This window comes from Gymnogyps californianus, chromosome 7 (assembly GCF_018139145.2).
Source record: "Gymnogyps californianus isolate 813 chromosome 7, ASM1813914v2, whole genome shotgun sequence".
NCBI lineage: Eukaryota > Metazoa > Chordata > Aves > Accipitriformes > Cathartidae > Gymnogyps > Gymnogyps californianus.
The window spans coordinates 44,332,647-44,349,853 of NC_059477.1; the positions used below are offsets into that span (position 1 = coordinate 44,332,647).

General features: G+C 38.9%; 1 protein-coding gene across 1 annotated transcript in view; it reads left to right on the forward strand.

Annotated features, from left to right (window-relative positions):
* The window catches only part of PKP4 (plakophilin 4), a 103,114-nt gene that overhangs the window by 80,013 nt on the left and 5,894 nt on the right, over positions 1–17,207 (forward strand). The window contains exons 12-18 of the mRNA XM_050899494.1: positions 8,988–9,171; positions 10,613–10,730; positions 11,224–11,415; positions 11,554–11,727; positions 12,585–12,735; positions 14,887–15,082; positions 17,036–17,120. Coding sequence (XP_050755451.1) covers positions 8,988–9,171; positions 10,613–10,730; positions 11,224–11,415; positions 11,554–11,727; positions 12,585–12,735; positions 14,887–15,082; positions 17,036–17,120 — 1,100 coding nt within the window. The remainder of the gene's footprint in view (positions 1–8,987; positions 9,172–10,612; positions 10,731–11,223; positions 11,416–11,553; positions 11,728–12,584; positions 12,736–14,886; positions 15,083–17,035; positions 17,121–17,207) is intronic.

The window sequence follows — 17,207 nt, forward strand, 5'->3', positions numbered from 1 at the left end:
AGTGTCCACTGGTGTTACAGGGAGTATCATAGCTGGCATGCGGAGTTTGATCTCTGGACCCAACTGGCAGACGTTTCCTCATCACAGATCTTTGAACCTCCCGATGTGTTCCGAGTAAAGTGATACAAAAACATGAAGACTGAAAAGAGGGGACTGTATTACTCCAGAGTCTTGTCCTTTTTCCTTTTAATAGTAATTTACTTCTTGGGAAGAATCCTTTTCTCCATTATTCTCTAAATATTCTTTGAATCCTTAGGAAAAAAAACCAGAAAACGACCGCCAAAAACCTCAGTCACTGAAACTTAGTGGTTTAGATTTGTCTCTCTATTTCTGCTCTGTTACAGTTTGTAGAAATCTCAAGTGCTTTTAAGTGTCTTCTACATAAGGAAGGAACATCATCAGTTAAAATCAATTTTTATTATTAAAGGTGTAGTGGAACAGTTTGACCAGCATCTTAGAGCCAGAGACCCAGGACCTTTAGAACAAAAAGCTGATTCTTTCAAATTTTCAGGAGAAAACTGTTAAACCAAACTCTCTCTGCTGCACTATTGTGTGCATGTGTTTCTTCAGTTTGGTTCATCTCCGCTCCTTTTAAGCACTCACTTCTGTAGTCAGTTCCTCAGAAGAGTCTTCCAGATGATCCTTTTTTTTTTTTTTTTTTTCTTTTTTTTTTTTTGCTGGACCAGAGTTTATGTTAGATAGTCAGGATCATTTGGCTTTAACCAAAGCTTGTCAGGTTCAAGGATGGGGTCTAAATTATTTAAGATTTCTTCTCTCTATTTTCAAAGTAGTAGGGGTTTCAGTCTAGAAAACCAGAAGTTTATGGGAAGGCTTTTCTTTTTTTTCATTTGCAAGTGTTAATGTGTGTCCCAAATCTATGTGGAAAATATCCTCAAAACACCTAGCAGTACTATTTCCAGTTGCCATCATTTTTAGAGAACAGACTACCTTGGCTTTCCTCACCCTCTCTGCACCCATTAACTTCAAACACGAGCTCTGTTGTGAAGTTGACTGTTAAAACAGAACTCTGTTCTGCATCCATAAGGCAAACCTCAAATACCTTGCCCTGCTATCGGTAGTCCTCAACTTCATTCATGGTATTGTGTTTGGGGGGTTATGTTCTGTTGTTGCCTCCCATTTACAAGGTTATTGTTACTTCCGTATACTTTTATCAGCTAGCACTAGCTGGTCCTGTCCCTTGTTCCATCTTCTATTTATTTATCCGAGGTCCAAAAGAACTTCAAAGCCTTGTAAATACCAATTGCTAGATCTGCTGTCAGCAAGTATTGTTATGCCAAGGAAGATGACAGATGGGGTCAAAGAACAATCCCTGTGATCTGCTTTAGGAGGCTGTATAATTCAATATTTTTTACTGTTTAAGTGTTTCTTTGAGAGTCCTCTTATGCAGGACTTCGGGCTTCTGTTTTCACAGAATCACAGAGCAGTTGAGGTTGGGAGGGTCCTGTGGAGGTCAGCTTGTCCACCCCCCCGCCACGTGAGCAGGGTCACATAGAGCAGAATGCCCAGGACCATGTCCGTGTTTTACCTGTGCGACAAAGATCTGTCTAACACCCTGATTGGTGATGTGACATCAATTCTAAAAAATTGTTTCAGGACAGGATAGGAAAAAGATGAGTGGGCTCTAAAACACCTTCAGTGAGTAACTTCTGTTAGCTAACTTAAAAGACTCATCTGACTCTGTCAGTACTCCAGTGTATAGTCCCTAAATTTTGCTAATTTTAAGATCTAGTGCATAAACCTATAGACTTTCCATCAAGATTCTTTTATTAAAGCTATTAGGATTTTTATAGTGACTTTGTTGGGACCTGATCTTATAGAAGATGTATGTCTACATCTTTAAACTTAAATTATACCTCTGAATAACCTGTTGAGCATTTTTATTCTGCTTTCATCTTCCCACATAATCTTCAACTTTATTTTTCTCTCCTATTCAGCCTCTTTAGAGGAAAACATTCTGGCTCATCAAAGTAGTTTACATAGCTTGATATTTTATTATATCTTGTACGTACATCTCAGCTATTTAAAAGCATTTTATCTACAGTTAAATCAGGGTTACATGTTTTCATTATTTTTTAATACTTTTGCTAGAATATTTCATTCGAGAGGCAGACATCTAGGTTTTTTCTATACTAGGTAATATTAAATATGACCTGGAAAGTTTCTTTGTTTTTGAGAAGGCAGACATATTCCTTAAATGTTGTTTTCATTTTTATTGTTATGATCTAATCAATTTAAATGACTGGATAAAACTTTGGAGGTGGGTATTTGTGTTTGTTAAAGGTTTGTGTTCCTTGTCACTTCAGATGCAAACGTCAAGGTAAATTCTTTGTCTTGTCTAAAATAAATTTTCTGACAAAAATGTCCAACGATTGCTAATGCCAAAGCAGTTTTGTCGATGATAGCAACTGCAAATTTTCATGTTGATAAGGCTCTCAACTTTATCATGCTACTTATTTTAATTTCCCGAGTAGGCTTATTTTGGACAATGTTCACAGAAATGTTATTTTAGCATGGTCATCTCTGAGAGCCGTAAGGGTCAGAATTTCAGGCAAAATAGGGCAGGCAATCCCTGATCAAAAAAAGAAAACAGAAAGACCCGCTTTTTTTTGGAACTACAGAAGCTTTTTCATATGGCATTTTAAACTCTCCTGCAAAGCTTACTGATTTCCCCCCGCCCCTGGTGCTGCTACTGCTGATTTCCTTCCTCCATTAAGAATTATCCATGCTTGGTAATGCTGATATCTTTTGAACTTTAGCCTTCTCTTCTCAGGTTTTCCTCACCTCTATGCAGTGTCAAGCACTAATAGTGGTTTGTGATTTTTGTGCTGTATTTTATAGTACGTTCACAGACTAAGCAAGAAACATGAGGCCAGCTGAAGCAATCAGTTGAATTATACACAAACTAAAGTGTAACATGAGTAGCAAGCAGAAGTTCCTCTCCTTCCAAACCCAGAGATGCTAGGGACAATAGAGACCTGCTTAGGTAGGTAAATGGACTTAGCACTCCTCTTGCTACACAGAGTTGTTTGTGAATGGGATGTTCACCAGTCTTCCAGAATGATGGAATTTGCAGCTAATAGCTGTTGAAAAATAATTTTTTGGAAATTCATCCTCTACCTACGGTTTCAAACTGTCTCTTTGGACTTTGGCAGATGATTCTGTAACAGTTAAATACTTGTTTTTAAGTGTACCTCCTCAACAATGAGGAATAAAAAGGCACTGTTATTTAAATGACGTACAAAATTATACTGTAATCCCAGAAGTCTCTTAGACCTTACCTTAATACAGCATTCTACCAGCTCCTACCACCATTTTCCTTATCTTTGAATGGAAACTTCACAAATTATAACTGCCTTTGCATTCAGGGTTTATTTCTAATAAGTACTAAATGTGGTCCCAATTATCTTAAAATAAGCACTCAACAAATAATCAGATTGTATTCTCATTTTTAACGTGGAGACTAAAGGGCTGTGTAATACACAGTTCTACTTCGTAAAATAAATAGCTGAAGACTTCTCCCAAATTAAGAAACGGAGTGTCCTGGTGAGAGCTTTTGCCTTCACATAATGAACACAGGGGTAATAAATCAGCACTCATTTAATCAAGCTACCTCGAGAGCCCAGCTTCTGGGCAAGTTTTGACATAGTTACTCAGTGGAACTCTAGTGGTTTGCTCTTCGAACACTCCGAGGCTAATCCTCATGGACAAGTTAATATTTGCGAAAGTTTAACAGGCTTCTTGGAGGGGTTGAGTTTAGGGAGGTCCTCTAGCTGGTCTTTCCAGTCTGTGCCATTGTGCCCACATATGACAAAAAGATGCTGCTGGCTATTCTCTTCCCATTTCTTAGCGAGCATCTGAGTTAGCGTTCCTCTGAAGGCAAGGCAGGGTGGTGTGTGCCACGTCCCTTGTGCACCTAGCGAGTGCTGCTGCGGCTAACTGCATTGGTCCAACAACGCCCGGGTACGGAGTGTGTCATCTTTTCTTGCCTTGGCATTTCAAGCAGCACCCAGCTGCTCCAGCTTTTTCACGAGCTATAGGTTAGCCAGTAAGTATTTAGAGGCAGTCCTACTTAGCAAGGCTGAGAGATTTACCTCTGTGTGAATAACCATACAGTAATATTTTCAAAGATAGGTCACAGAATCGAGCAGGCTATTTTCCAGTATGTGTTAGGTAACTAATAGTAGTCTGAGGCTCAAAATAGAATTTTTCTCTTGCATAACTTGCTTTTACAACAAATGTTTGGGGGGCGGGGAGGAGGTTTAGGTGAGATCTAAGTTCTAGTTTGCATCACAAATTGCATGAAATAAGGTTTCAAAAACTTAAAGCTATAGGTCAGTGAAGCATTTAGATTTCTCACTGTTAGTTACCCATGAAGTACTTTTCTTCAGCAAGGGCATACAATCACAGAAGAGATTTAGGGTATGAAATTGGATATGTATTTGAAATAGCTTGCTTTATGTAATCAAACTGTTAAACCTGAAGAATAAATAAACTTCAGCTTATTTTGAGTGTGTAAATGTAATGCAATGCAAAGTTTGGTGAAGCCATAAACAATTTTGGAGAATCACTCAAAACTTTTATGAAAAAACCCTACACAACAACTTCAAAGAGTACTTGTTTTTAATTATTTTTTTAATTTCCCAGTTTGTAATCAGTTCTTTTGTTACTGGAAGTCTTGCTGTACAGGCGCTGGAGTTAAAAGTCATAAATAATACTTCTAACATGGCTCTAAAATGGGTCTGTGATGGTATTAAAAGTATCAAGAATCTCTGAACACTTTAACATGCGAAGTATCCATTGTTGTAGATTTTTCCTCTTTAGTTCCTCAGGATTATCAGACTGTGAATGAGATAGTCTGCTTTTTACTGTTTACAAATTAATTTATTATTTTGTTCTGTGTCAAACTATTGGAAGGAAATGTATAATTTTCACAGAAGTAATATTTCTGTGAAACCGCAGGCGATTTAAAAAGTAACCAGACTCTGGGTACAACTAAGAAGTCCAGTTGTAAGCAAAAAATCTAAGCAGGTGTTCTGTCACACAGGAAGTCTAAAAATACCAGGGTCACTGAATGGGTGAGGTGCGGTTCCAGAGGAATAAAGGTGGTGTGGTCAGAGGGTCTGTGGTCTGTCGCAGAGCTCTGTCTGTGTGTACCTACTCCTGTCTGCTACCTCATGACTATCGATGGGCAAGTCCAAACGGTATGTCCTGCAGAGGTGCCAGAAACCCATTCAGTTTCGTCAGGAGGTAAACTCTTAGTGGTGAAAGCAAGTGCTTCTTGTATTGGAGAAGACTCACTTAGTCCTGTGCATTAGCTATTGAGAGCACAGAAAGGGGAGGAGAGCAGGAGAAACAAATCTAACAAGTAAGAGTTGGAGGTGTACCATCTTGTGCCAGGCCGGAAAAAATTAGATTTAAGAGCCTGGAGTTGGGAAGGAGAAAAGAGCAGTTCTAAGATTGCTGTCCTCATTTGATGAGGATCAGGAACTGTGGGAAGAAGATACCTGAACACCAGGAGGAATATAATAAACAGGTGGTATGAAGGGTAAGAAAAAAGGAGGCAGCTGGGCATGTATTCTTAAAAACTTTTGAAGATTTCAGTTGGAACAGACAGTAGGTTTGGTTTATTTGTTCTTGGTTCCATATCCAGTCCCTTTTGAGAAGACTGGATGAGGCGGGAAGGGGTTGTTGATGGCAAGATGCAGCAGGCAGAGGAAGGAGTGAGAGTCATGGCAGACTCTGCTGCTCATGCAGCGTCAGTGGGACAGCTAAGAGGAGCAAGCAGCAGACAGCTCAGGCACGGTGCAACATTTGCTTCCTGTGTGGACATTCACAGACAGTGTGTTTTTTAAAAAAATAAACCCCTAGCTTTTGGGGGTCTTGGCATATGGTAACACCCAGGGAAGCAGATTACTTGAACAGAATGGTTTGTCACTTCTAGATGGTGACAGGAGTCCCTATTGCAAGAGCCCTTGCAAGGGTGTCTTTAGCTGCACCAGCTGAGAACCGCTGTTCCGCTGAATTCTTATACCCAACTGTCGCATGGTCCTGAGATCTCTCCAGTGTATGCATGATCCATTGCTGTTGATCATCGTAAGACAGCTGGGAGATGTAGTTTAATCGTATTCAGAAAACTGCCTTACATGACTGTTTTTGCAGATGCCGTTTCTAGGGATTATTTCCAAGTGTCTTTTATATATACTATTTAGCCAGCTCTGTAGCAGGACAAGCATAGGGCAGTCTCTGGACTTCTTTTTTTTGTGTGGCTGTATTAAAAACTTTTGCTGCCTTATAAACTTTTGGTTTTGTTGACTCTCGTAACATTTACTGTCTTGTCCCCCCCTAATTTATTTCTGAGGAAACTAAATGTTCAAGATCCAGTCAAACTGAAAACCGTATGGAGTAGCAATTTTATTGGGCTGTTGTGGAAATGCTGTTTAATGGTTTTTGCTGAGTGTACACAGCTGTGCTACGTTACAATTAGCAAAATACTGTATGTGAGGAAAATAGTTAGTGAGATGAGTACCTGGTGAGAATTTCGATGAACTTTAAGCTGTGTTTCCTGATGAAAAAGATGATTAAATGCCATGTTTAGCGTATTACTTGCATATACAGTTCCGCTGATAATTTATGTCAGATCTCATACTTTTGTATCTGAATGTCACATAAGAAGACTCTGCAGGGTAGGGAACTATAGAATTCTGCCTGAGGATGAAAGACTGATAGCAATTTCATTTGGCTAATATGTGAATGTGAAATAGTCTAGACTTCTTGCTGTAATTTCCAGGAAGAATGTTTCTGTAGGATTTTTACATTAGCTCTTGTATGTTCAGTTCTGCACTTAAGTATCTGATATCCCAGGCATACAATGCAAGAAAGCAGTAATATCAGTGCAGGCCACTCTTCCCATGTTTATCATTGGGGGGAAAAAAAAAACCAAAACAAAACCGTATCCCCCCCTCCATTGTTCATCTTGCATTCCTCCTTTTTGGACACTGGCTTTCCAGGTTCTGCCTGATCTAGAATCATGTCACGTCACACACTTGGGACCTTTACTGAAAACTCTTTAATGGCTACCACCCATCTGCCAATCTACCTTGTCATTTTTTCAGAAATCTTTTCACAAGACCTCATGTTTGCAAAACACTGATGATCTTTCAGCCATGACATCCATAGATTTGGTTTCTTCTCCCTTCATTTTTGCTCTTGTATTCTTATGACCTTTCTTTTAGCTGTTAACGTCTGCCTGCAAAGTTGTAGAGATTTCCAATGTAAACAATCTCTCTCTTAAGAATATTGCCGAATCTCTTCCGTGTTCCTTTTTAAGTAGTTTATAACTTTAATCTCCAAGTTTCATATAAATCAGGATAATGATCTGTTTCTTCCCTCTCCCAAACCTCTTTCTTACAGGGTTGTTGAAGACTCACCCTTTGGAGGTCAGATGTTCATGCCTTTTTTTGAATAGGATGAAGAGTTCAGAAAAATGCCTTATCTCTTCTGATAAATATGCCTTCTCATCTCAGACTGCCGACTGGCTAGAACTGATGAGGCCACAAATGAAAATGCCACTAGGGATCAGGTTACACACTCACAGAGGGCATGCAGTTTCAATGGCATCTGTAAGGAGCATTTTTATTTTTGAGATTTAGCTGCCTGGTTTTAGCTGCCCTTCCACTGAAGGCTGTACCATTGTCTGAAGTACAAAGCATGACACCTTTCTCTTAACAGAGCAGTGACGGTTCCAGTGGTGACCTCCCCCACACAGCCTCTGCAAGTCAGGAGCTTGCTGCTGGTGGTCACCCGTAGGTGCAACATCCGTATGAACGGTTATTGGAAGGAGGTTACCAGCAGCTGCTTTCTTCGGAGATATTTTTTCTGTTCGTGTAAATATTCACACCTTTCCTTCTACACTGGAATTCTCCTCTGGGAGAGGAACCAGCTAGTAGTGTAGGGTGCCGTTCCTGCCGGGCACGCTCGGGAAGCAGTGTCACTGGTACCCCACTCCATTCCAGCTGCAGTGACTGTGCGTGCACACCTACAAATGTGCGTACAGATGACAGACATCAATAAAACTCTAGTTAATAGTAAAAGACTTTCATTTTTTTGCTTTATATGAAGTTTTGTGCTGAATTAATCTGGCAAATCCCTTAGTGTCGCCTGTTTAGGAACAGAAGTGTCTGCTATGGCGTGTTTATACCAGCTTGCACTGATTTGGCATGTTGCCTGGCATACTGCAAAAAAAGACAGATTTTTCTTCCCATTACAGGTAGTCAGTATGGGATTGATCTTTAGATATCTAAGATAGATATTAGCATTAGAGAGATATAGCGAGCTCAAGGCACATATGTTTCAGAAAGATGGAAAGGTGTTTTGCAAATGAGATGAGTTTGTGTGCTTGTAGGGAATATTCCTCTAGACTCCTGTAGTGCAGTGGGGACTTCCCCTCTCCTGTCAGGTAGCAGAATGAGCTGTACCTCAGGAAAGAAAGAAAGGAAGGAACATCTGTCAGTCAGTGTGTGTCTCTGCTGAGTATTTTTTCTTAAGAGAAGAGTATTTACTCACTGATATGCATGTTTTCCTTCTCAGTATTGTGGGAGACCTAGCTGCTGATCTATTAGGCTTATTCTGATTATCATCTCGCATTCCAACTCTTTCGTCAAAGAGCTTACGCAGCAGCAAGACAGATAGAGTGAAGGCTGCTGAATACTTTATAATCTGAAGTTTAGAAATATTTATTTCAGTCTGTAAAGTGAACCTTTTAATGGCAGCTTTGCTGACCACTTATTGACCAATAATGTTGGAATAATATTAAAGTTACATTGCAGACTAATTATATTTCTTTTGGTTTTGCATAGGTAAATTATCTTTCTCCTGTTTAAAGCGATGTCTTTTAAGTTGTTAATGTTGCTTTATATTTGTTTGCTAAGTCTTTTCTGACTTCACTGCAATGGAAATCTTTTCTTAAGGGGTTCTCTGGAACTTGTCTTCATGTGATGCAGTAAAGATGACAATCATTAGAGATGCTCTGTCAACACTAACAAACACTGTGATAGTGCCACATTCTGGATGGAACAGTTCTTCCTTTGATGACGATCATAAAATTAAATTTCAGACTTCCCTAGTTCTGCGCAATACTACAGGATGCCTGAGGTAATTTGCTGTTCTAGGAGACTCTCTTTTACAGAGTAATCATGTTATCCAACAGGTCCTTTTTCTACTGTAATTTTTAAGACAAAAGAGTTGTTGCATTCTATAAATTACATACAGTTCTATCACTCAGGCAGCTTTTGCTCCCCCCCCCGTATTAGAATAAATATGAAAAGTACAAAGTTTTTGTACTCTCACTAACAGCTCACTAAGAGCTGCTAACTATAATGGCTAGTGGTTACATTTTGGTTGGGGTTTTTTTATAAATTACTATCATTGCACTTTTCCCCTATTAATTACTGCAATTTTTGTATTGTGTGTAGGGCTTATGAATATTATTCAGGAAAAAAATTGTGCATTTGGTGATTCTTTATTGTTGTATACATTTAAAAAATTATGTTTGTATATGCATACATATCAGTAAAGAAGTGTTTGACTCTGCTTTGTGGATTTCCCAAACAGCAGTAAGAAGAAAAAAAAAGTATTCAGACTAATAAAAGGCAAAACTAAAATATCTGAAAAGAGAATTCAAGGGCCAGGGGTACTATATGAGCTATTTCTGTTCATTTGTAGGTTTGTTTATAATTTTCATTTATTAGATTTCAGATTGTGTTCCACTAAACAGCAGAGTAAGGCCATTGTGTTTAAACAGAACTGGAATTGCTTTTTATTTGCTCATAACCCTTCTAAACTTCAGAATATTTTCCTAAACTCCTTTGTTCATTGGGTTGTTTTTCAAGATGGCGAGTTTTACGCTGCGTTTGAACATCGGGCTGTGCTAGCATAGCAGTGCAGACATGATGTCTAGAGAAAAAGCACCTCTCTGGACGGGCATGGTGGCATCTTTCTAGCAGCAGTACCATTTCCAGGGTGCATCCAGTCACAGCGTAAGCTTCAGGTTTTGCAGGATGGTGGCCTTGAAGGCAAATATGTGTCTCCATCCTTTGCTGCTTATTCTAAAGCACAGTGCAGCCTTTTCCTTTCCCTACACCCTAATTTATACATTCATACTTCTGTATGTAGCACTATTACAAATGTTAATGACGCTGCACCACAGAACAGATCACTGAATGGATCGCATTTAAAACAGATGGGTATTCTGAGCACAGACAAGCTCAGCGATCTATTCTACAGCGCATACAAACCATAGATTTGGGCTTGTACCACAGAGAGGGCTTGGAATGGAAAAGTCTGTGGGAAGGGGTTCTACTTACGGCCGTTTCTGTCAGTGAGTCAATGCTGCTATCTTGAAATTGCAGTTTTGAGTCACATTTATAAGAATTGGGGGTGAGTTGCTGCACAAAATGGTATGTTTGCTTTTAACTTCTGAAAGTCAGTTATCAATCATCTGTGTAAAAAAACTTCTGCAAACTGTCTAATAAGATGATTGTACGTATGTCTGTCTGTGAGTACACTGTGTTCCTTTATCATTTCAACCCTCTAGGAATCTAAGCTCTGCAGGTGAAGAAGCCCGGAAGCAGATGAGGTCTTGCGAAGGGCTGGTTGATTCACTGCTATACGTGATCCACACGTGTGTGAACACATCAGATTATGACAGCAAGGTGTGTGCCCATTTCATCTGAGTGATTTTTAGTGCTAAACTGTATGTCTGGTAGGATCTTTTGGGGTTTGTATAGTATAATTTAGCACTGTGACGTGCTTAGCTCAACTGGTCTTCTCTCCCAACCCCAGTTTACTGATGCACAATCAAATTCTGTTGCATAATACAGTGTAACTTGTTCTGTGCTTTTCATCAGTGCTGAATTATTCATTCTTTAATAAAATAATAAGCTCTTGTGCTTTTCATTTTCAGAATACTAAAAAATGAGCCGCTATAGTAGGGATTACCATTATAAATATTTTCATATGTGAGGATATCAGGAGAGAGACTGCAATTTTCCCAGAGAAACAGACAAAGCAATGCCCACGGCCCAGAATTAGAATTTGGTGCTTGTGCTCCAAATGCCTTTTCGCCTCTACCTCATTTGTTTGGTTTGCTTTATCACTATGTAAGAAAGTAACTGATGACATGACATCTTTCTGGTTTGGTTTCAGACAGTGGAAAACTGTGTGTGCACCCTGAGAAACCTTTCTTACCGTTTGGAACTGGAGGTACCTCAGGCACGTCTGCTAGGAATCAATGAATTGGATGACTTGTTAGGAAAAGAATCACCTAGCAAAGATTCAGAGCCGAGTTGCTGGGGGAAAAAGAAGAAGAAGAAAAAAAAAACTTCACAGGAGGATCAGGTTTCCCGTTTTCCTTGTATTACAAATACATGAACTGTAGTTTAGCTAATGATGGGGAGGAGTACGTAGCTTGAAGAAAAACTGTTGAATGAAAATATAGAGGTTTCATGTAGTTACAAATATATGTTCATTTCTCAGTGGGATGGAGTTGGCCCTATACCAGGATTTTCCAAGTCTCCTAAAGGGGTGGAAATGCTATGGCACCCATCTGTGGTAAAGCCATACCTAACGCTTCTAGCAGAAAGCTCCAATCCAGCTACTCTAGAGGGCTCTGCAGGATCTCTCCAGAATCTTTCTGCGGGCAACTGGAAGGTATGTGAATTCCTACGCTTCCTCCTGTTGTTGTATTTTAGCTGGTTTTTTAAATAAGATACTGGAATGTGTTTGGAAGGAACATGTAATTTTCTAGTATGCATCTGAGCATTTCTCTCTAGTGTGCATCATTAGTGCTTATGTGCTGCAGTAACGTTACTTCTACGGTGAAAAGCAATGACAAAGATGGTAGACAGGAAGAGCAATATGGAAACTGGCCTTGAAATTGGTACCATTTATTTCAAATAAACAGAAGCAGCTTTCTTCCGGTGCATATTAGGTCAAAATAATCTTCTGGCATCTTCTAGCTGCGAGTTCTGGTGGGAAGTACTGTCAAAATAAGACCAGCATAAATTGTTTGTATTTGCTTTATTATTTGTATTTATTTCCATACATTCTTGCTTGTGGCCCTTGTACACAATATGTTACAAAAGCACCACATAATAACATTATTAAGTGTTATTATTTGTCATGGAGAGATTAAAAAAAAAACATTGCTTCCTCTGCTTGTAGAAAAACAGCTAAGACTTTTTCATTTTATGACCATTATAAAATTGGTCTTTTAAAAAAAAAACAAAACAAAAACAAACCCCAAAACTGTTCCCTTTTCAATAACTTGTCATCTATGAAGATATTTTGTCTGTTAGACCACTTTTTTTAAACATTGCTTTGTAAGAGGAATGAGTGAAAAACAACAAAGAGCCAACCCTTTATAATAATAGAAAAGATACGCATTTAACATGTTGTCTTTTCTTTGGAAAATGTCCCCTAACATACTTAAGAATGACAATCTAGTAAGAGATTATTTCAATCAGAATGTTGTAGTACATTTGTGAGTAACTGGAGTTTTATTATAGTTCGCAGCATACATTCGAGCTGCTGTCAGAAAAGAAAAAGGACTACCAATCCTTGTGGAGCTGCTGAGAATGGATAATGATAGAGTTGTTTCATCTGTGGCAACTGCCTTAAGGAATATGGCGTTAGATGTTCGTAATAAGGAGCTCATTGGTAAGTACGGAACTGCACTGAAGGAAGCACGATTACCAACATGTCAGACCTTCTATTGGAAAAATACTGGGGTGAGATTCTACCACTAGGAATAGCATGCCTTATTTTACTGTATCATGTCAGTTGTGTCACAGAAATTAATCTTTTTGACAGCAGTAGCTTTTCAGAGTAATAGTGACATTTTAGTTTGCCTTTAGCCATCTTGCATGGCAATCTCTTTACGATGGATGGAAGCCACCTCAGCTAACCTAAACTGGACAGGAAACTGTCAGTACAGAATATGATGGAAAACACAACTCTGCTTCCCTGGAGCTAAACGGTAACCTTCTCAGAGGGTTTCAAGGTCCCTTACATATTCTAAGAGGATAGGACAGCTCTGCTGCCAGTACATCTCTAAATACTTTATTTAATAGTATTGGATAGGGAGAGAGGGAAGAAATCCTCTCCTAGTAAAATATTTCCACGAAAACCCAGATATAGAGCAGTATATATGTCTTTGCTGAATTCAGTAATCAACAAGGGTGCTTGCTAGAAAAACTTACTGTTTCCCTTTTGTCAATTTTAATATTTAATACTTTAAGCGTTCACCTGTGCCTTTCTCATCTAGCATTTTAAAAAACCCCAAACAACGTTTTTCCTGCCTTGATCAGGAATCTCAGTCTACTATGGCAAGTGTTGAACATGCCTCACCCTCAGCTTCAGACTGCTGTGGCCTAAATGAACCCTGCTAACACATGTCATGATCTAAAAAAAGTTTCATTTTTGTTACAGAAGCATTTTCTGTGTTGTAGACTAGTGGGATAAGTATATAACAACTATTTATACAGATAAGAGTATCATTATTCTCAAAAACATAAATGTAGGTGAACAGAATTTTTTTATATATTTCTGAAGCTTCTCCATCTTGGATGTTCAGAACATGTTTTCTTGCAGTGTAGGTATTACATACATAAGAAATTAGTAAAAAGAAAATTCTGTTCCATAGCACCAGCCATATACAGGTCATACTCAGGTGATATTCTTTTTTCAGGATTTTTTTTTTTCCCCTTCCTGGCAGAACTTTTCACTTCAGGAATGCACCTCCACCTGTTCCCTCTCCCTGTCAAAGCCTTAACTACGAAAGAATTATTGGCTTTCCAGATACTCTCTGAAACTAATCTTTGTACAAAATATTTTGAGACATGAAGTGAGTCATAAATTACCCTATGCTAGTAATCTATTTTATGCAACTTTACTGCCGTTGGTAGGGGCAGGAATAATGGGTTTACACGGTCTAAACTCTGAAGAAAATAAGAGATTGGGGACTCTGACAAATAACAATATAAATTGGTATATGCAAACATATGTTGATGAGCTTGCCAAAAATTGGCAGTGACAGGGTACTACTGTATACAGCGTTGTTGGTGATAGTTTTCCAGTGTGTTTAAAAAGTTGTTCCTCTTGTTTGCAGAATTCCTTTTTGGATTCCCCCCCCCCCCGCCCCAGGCACATTATGCAAATAGATAGCTAATGGCTTTGTGTAAAGCTTATTCATTATTCACTGTTCTGTACAAATACACATCTTCAATAAAATCAATCATTCAATTAACAGCACAGCCTAAACGGGGGGCGGGAAATTACCTTAGCTTTAGTTAATTTCCTTTGTCTGCAGTGTGATTATTCCTGTGCATCAGTCAGTAATTGAACTCTGAAAGAGCTGAGATCTGATCTCTTATGGGTAACAAATAAGGTGAACAGAATGTCTGAAAGAAAAAAATTCCAAGTTACTGCAAGGTTTTCTTTAATCCTCCCATAAATGAAGCCTAGGAATGTGCACCACTCCTGCAATCATAATAAGTAGCATAACTTTTTTCCTTGAATGATTCTGCTTTCTCCAAATAATTCCTGTTTACAAATGCTCCTGTTTTAATGCAAAAATGCAACTTCTCACATTTTTAAGCTAAAATGGAGAAAAAAAAAAAAGGGCAAAAATTGATCTCTAGTCTCTCTTGACTCTGTGTAAAAATGTGGGTTCTTGGAAGGTTTCCATGGTTTTGACCCTGTGTTTCTTTTTATTGCTTTCAGATGCAGTTTTGTGATGAGTCCTATAATTTCAAATCTTAAGTACCAAAATGTATTTTTTTACTTGGTTCTGTTGATGGGTTTTTATAGGTAAATATGCTATGCGAGATCTGGTTAATCGACTTCCAGGAGGCAATGGTCCAAGCATACTGTCTGATGAGACTGTAGCAGCAATCTGCTGTGCTTTGCATGAGGTCACTAGCAAAAACATGGAAAATGCCAAAGCCCTCGCCGATACTGGAGGAATAGAAAAGCTGGTGAACATAACGAAAGGAAGAGGTGACAGGCAAGTAGGCAATAAAGTTCAGACCTAAACTGTTTCTCTATTCCGTTTAAAATGCTTAAGAATGCAGGAAAAGGTTTTCTTGAGTAAAAAAAAAGGATCTGCTTTTGCAGTCCTGATCTGAGTAGCTAACAAAGTCTGAATCACACTGGGGAAGAAGAGGCAGCCAGTACCACCGTTCTCTTGCACTGTATTCTCTGTCTAAAGCTTTTGGAGGCTTTTACAGCTGCATGCAGTAATCACATTAATGGGGCCTATTCAGGTTAAATGGTATTAAAAAAAAAATTGTTCCCTCTTAAACACCTGCAAGATTAATAGAATATTTAGAGCTTTTCGAAGTCAGAATACGTTAGCACCTTTGAGTAGTAGCTATTAATTATATCTAGCATGGCCATTTGGTAGGTTGTAAGGAAAACTTGGCCTACCCAGCAGTTTACCTAGCCAGTGGGATTTTCTCGAATAGGATTGCAAAGCAAGTGTTGATTGAGAAGACCTGGCTCTCTGCAGACTTACTCAAGTATAGCTGTGCCAACCCCTGTGCTAGGGGTTTCGTTAGCTGAGTTCAGCGCTGGGCTTCATCAGGCGTTGTGTTTGTTCAGTAGTAATAAAACCTTTCAGAACTGGACCGCTGAGCACCAAGGGACAGGAACATGTAATGGCTCCTGAGTCGTGCAGGGTCAGCACTAAGTCGGCTCGTGGACCCCACCTGGCTTTGATCAGCATCGCTGCTCTGTACGCCGTAGCAATATGACTGATGCAAACCATGTGAGCAGGACTCTTGTATAAACCAGGGTATCACAGATTTCCTTTCTATGGATAGCAGGAAGCTGATCATACAGTCAGCCCTGTGTACTGTTCCCAGTGTTTCATCAGATGGTAAAGGGGAGAAAAGGATCTCTTCTCAGAGAAGCTGGTCAGTGTGAATTAAACATACCACAGTTTTAACAAAGTCTTTGCCTCAAAAGGAACTGGGCTATATTTTGAGTATCCACAATTTATAATACTTTGTATGTTCAAGGGACACAGACTCATTTCAGCTGCAGGTGTGAATGCAGCGATGCTTTATATGACTTCATTGGTCTGTGAAGACAACGTGTAAAGTTGCATTTGCACTTTTATTTATGAGGCAACAGGGTACACTAAACAAATTTAAAATCTTGTGAACATATTAAGTGTCTACTCATTGATTAACACTATCAACTGCAATTTTTTTCAGTCTTTTCTTTCAAAAACTGTGTTTGGATGAATCTTCATAGTGACAGAAAAAGGCGTATGTTTAACACAGATGTCATGCTGTGGCATTTAATGTCAAATCACTACTTCAGTACCTCTACCAGCTTACTACCATTTCTCTTTAAAAAGATGGCACGTTTTTATTTTGAATAATAGCTAGAGCAATTTTCCTGGCCTTGCTCTTGAGAGTGGAAAAATGTTTTCCCAACCAATAAAAGTTTTCAATAGTGCAACACAGAACTGAGAAAAAAGTCTCACTATGAGGATGTCTGCAGGCTTTTAATACCAGCTCTCTTTTATTTATTCTTTTTCTACAGTTAGGAATTTTGTACAATGATTTAAAGTACGTAGTCTCAGTGTTTATGAAATGCACTAAATAGAATGTTTCTTTTCATGATTTTTAATTCTTGCAGGCAATGACAGTAGCTATTTCAGCCCTTCTATCTGTATTCCTCACGTGGGTGACCTGAAGAGAAAATGTCTAGGCGGGAGAGGGAAATGATTGTCCTGCTTAATCAGGTTCTGCACCAGCCTTTTGGTGAGGCTGCTGACACAGCTGTGTTCACGCTGTGGTAATGCAGGCATGCATTATTGAGAGGTGGCGAGATGACCTGACTTGCTTCACAGTATCAAGGTTTAGGCTATTATGTAGCTCAGGAACACTGTTCTTTTTAAGTGGAATTAAGTGGCTTTCTAATAATGTAATATTCTTTACTTCCTTAGATCGTCACTGAAAGTTGTCAAGGCAGCTGCCCAGGTACTGAATACATTATGGCAATACCGAGATCTCCGTAGCATTTATAAAAAGGTAAATTACAAAATTAGCCTACGCTGGAAAATAGTTCTACAAAACCTCCTAATTTAATGAAAAGCGATTTATTTTGATGTTTTTTTC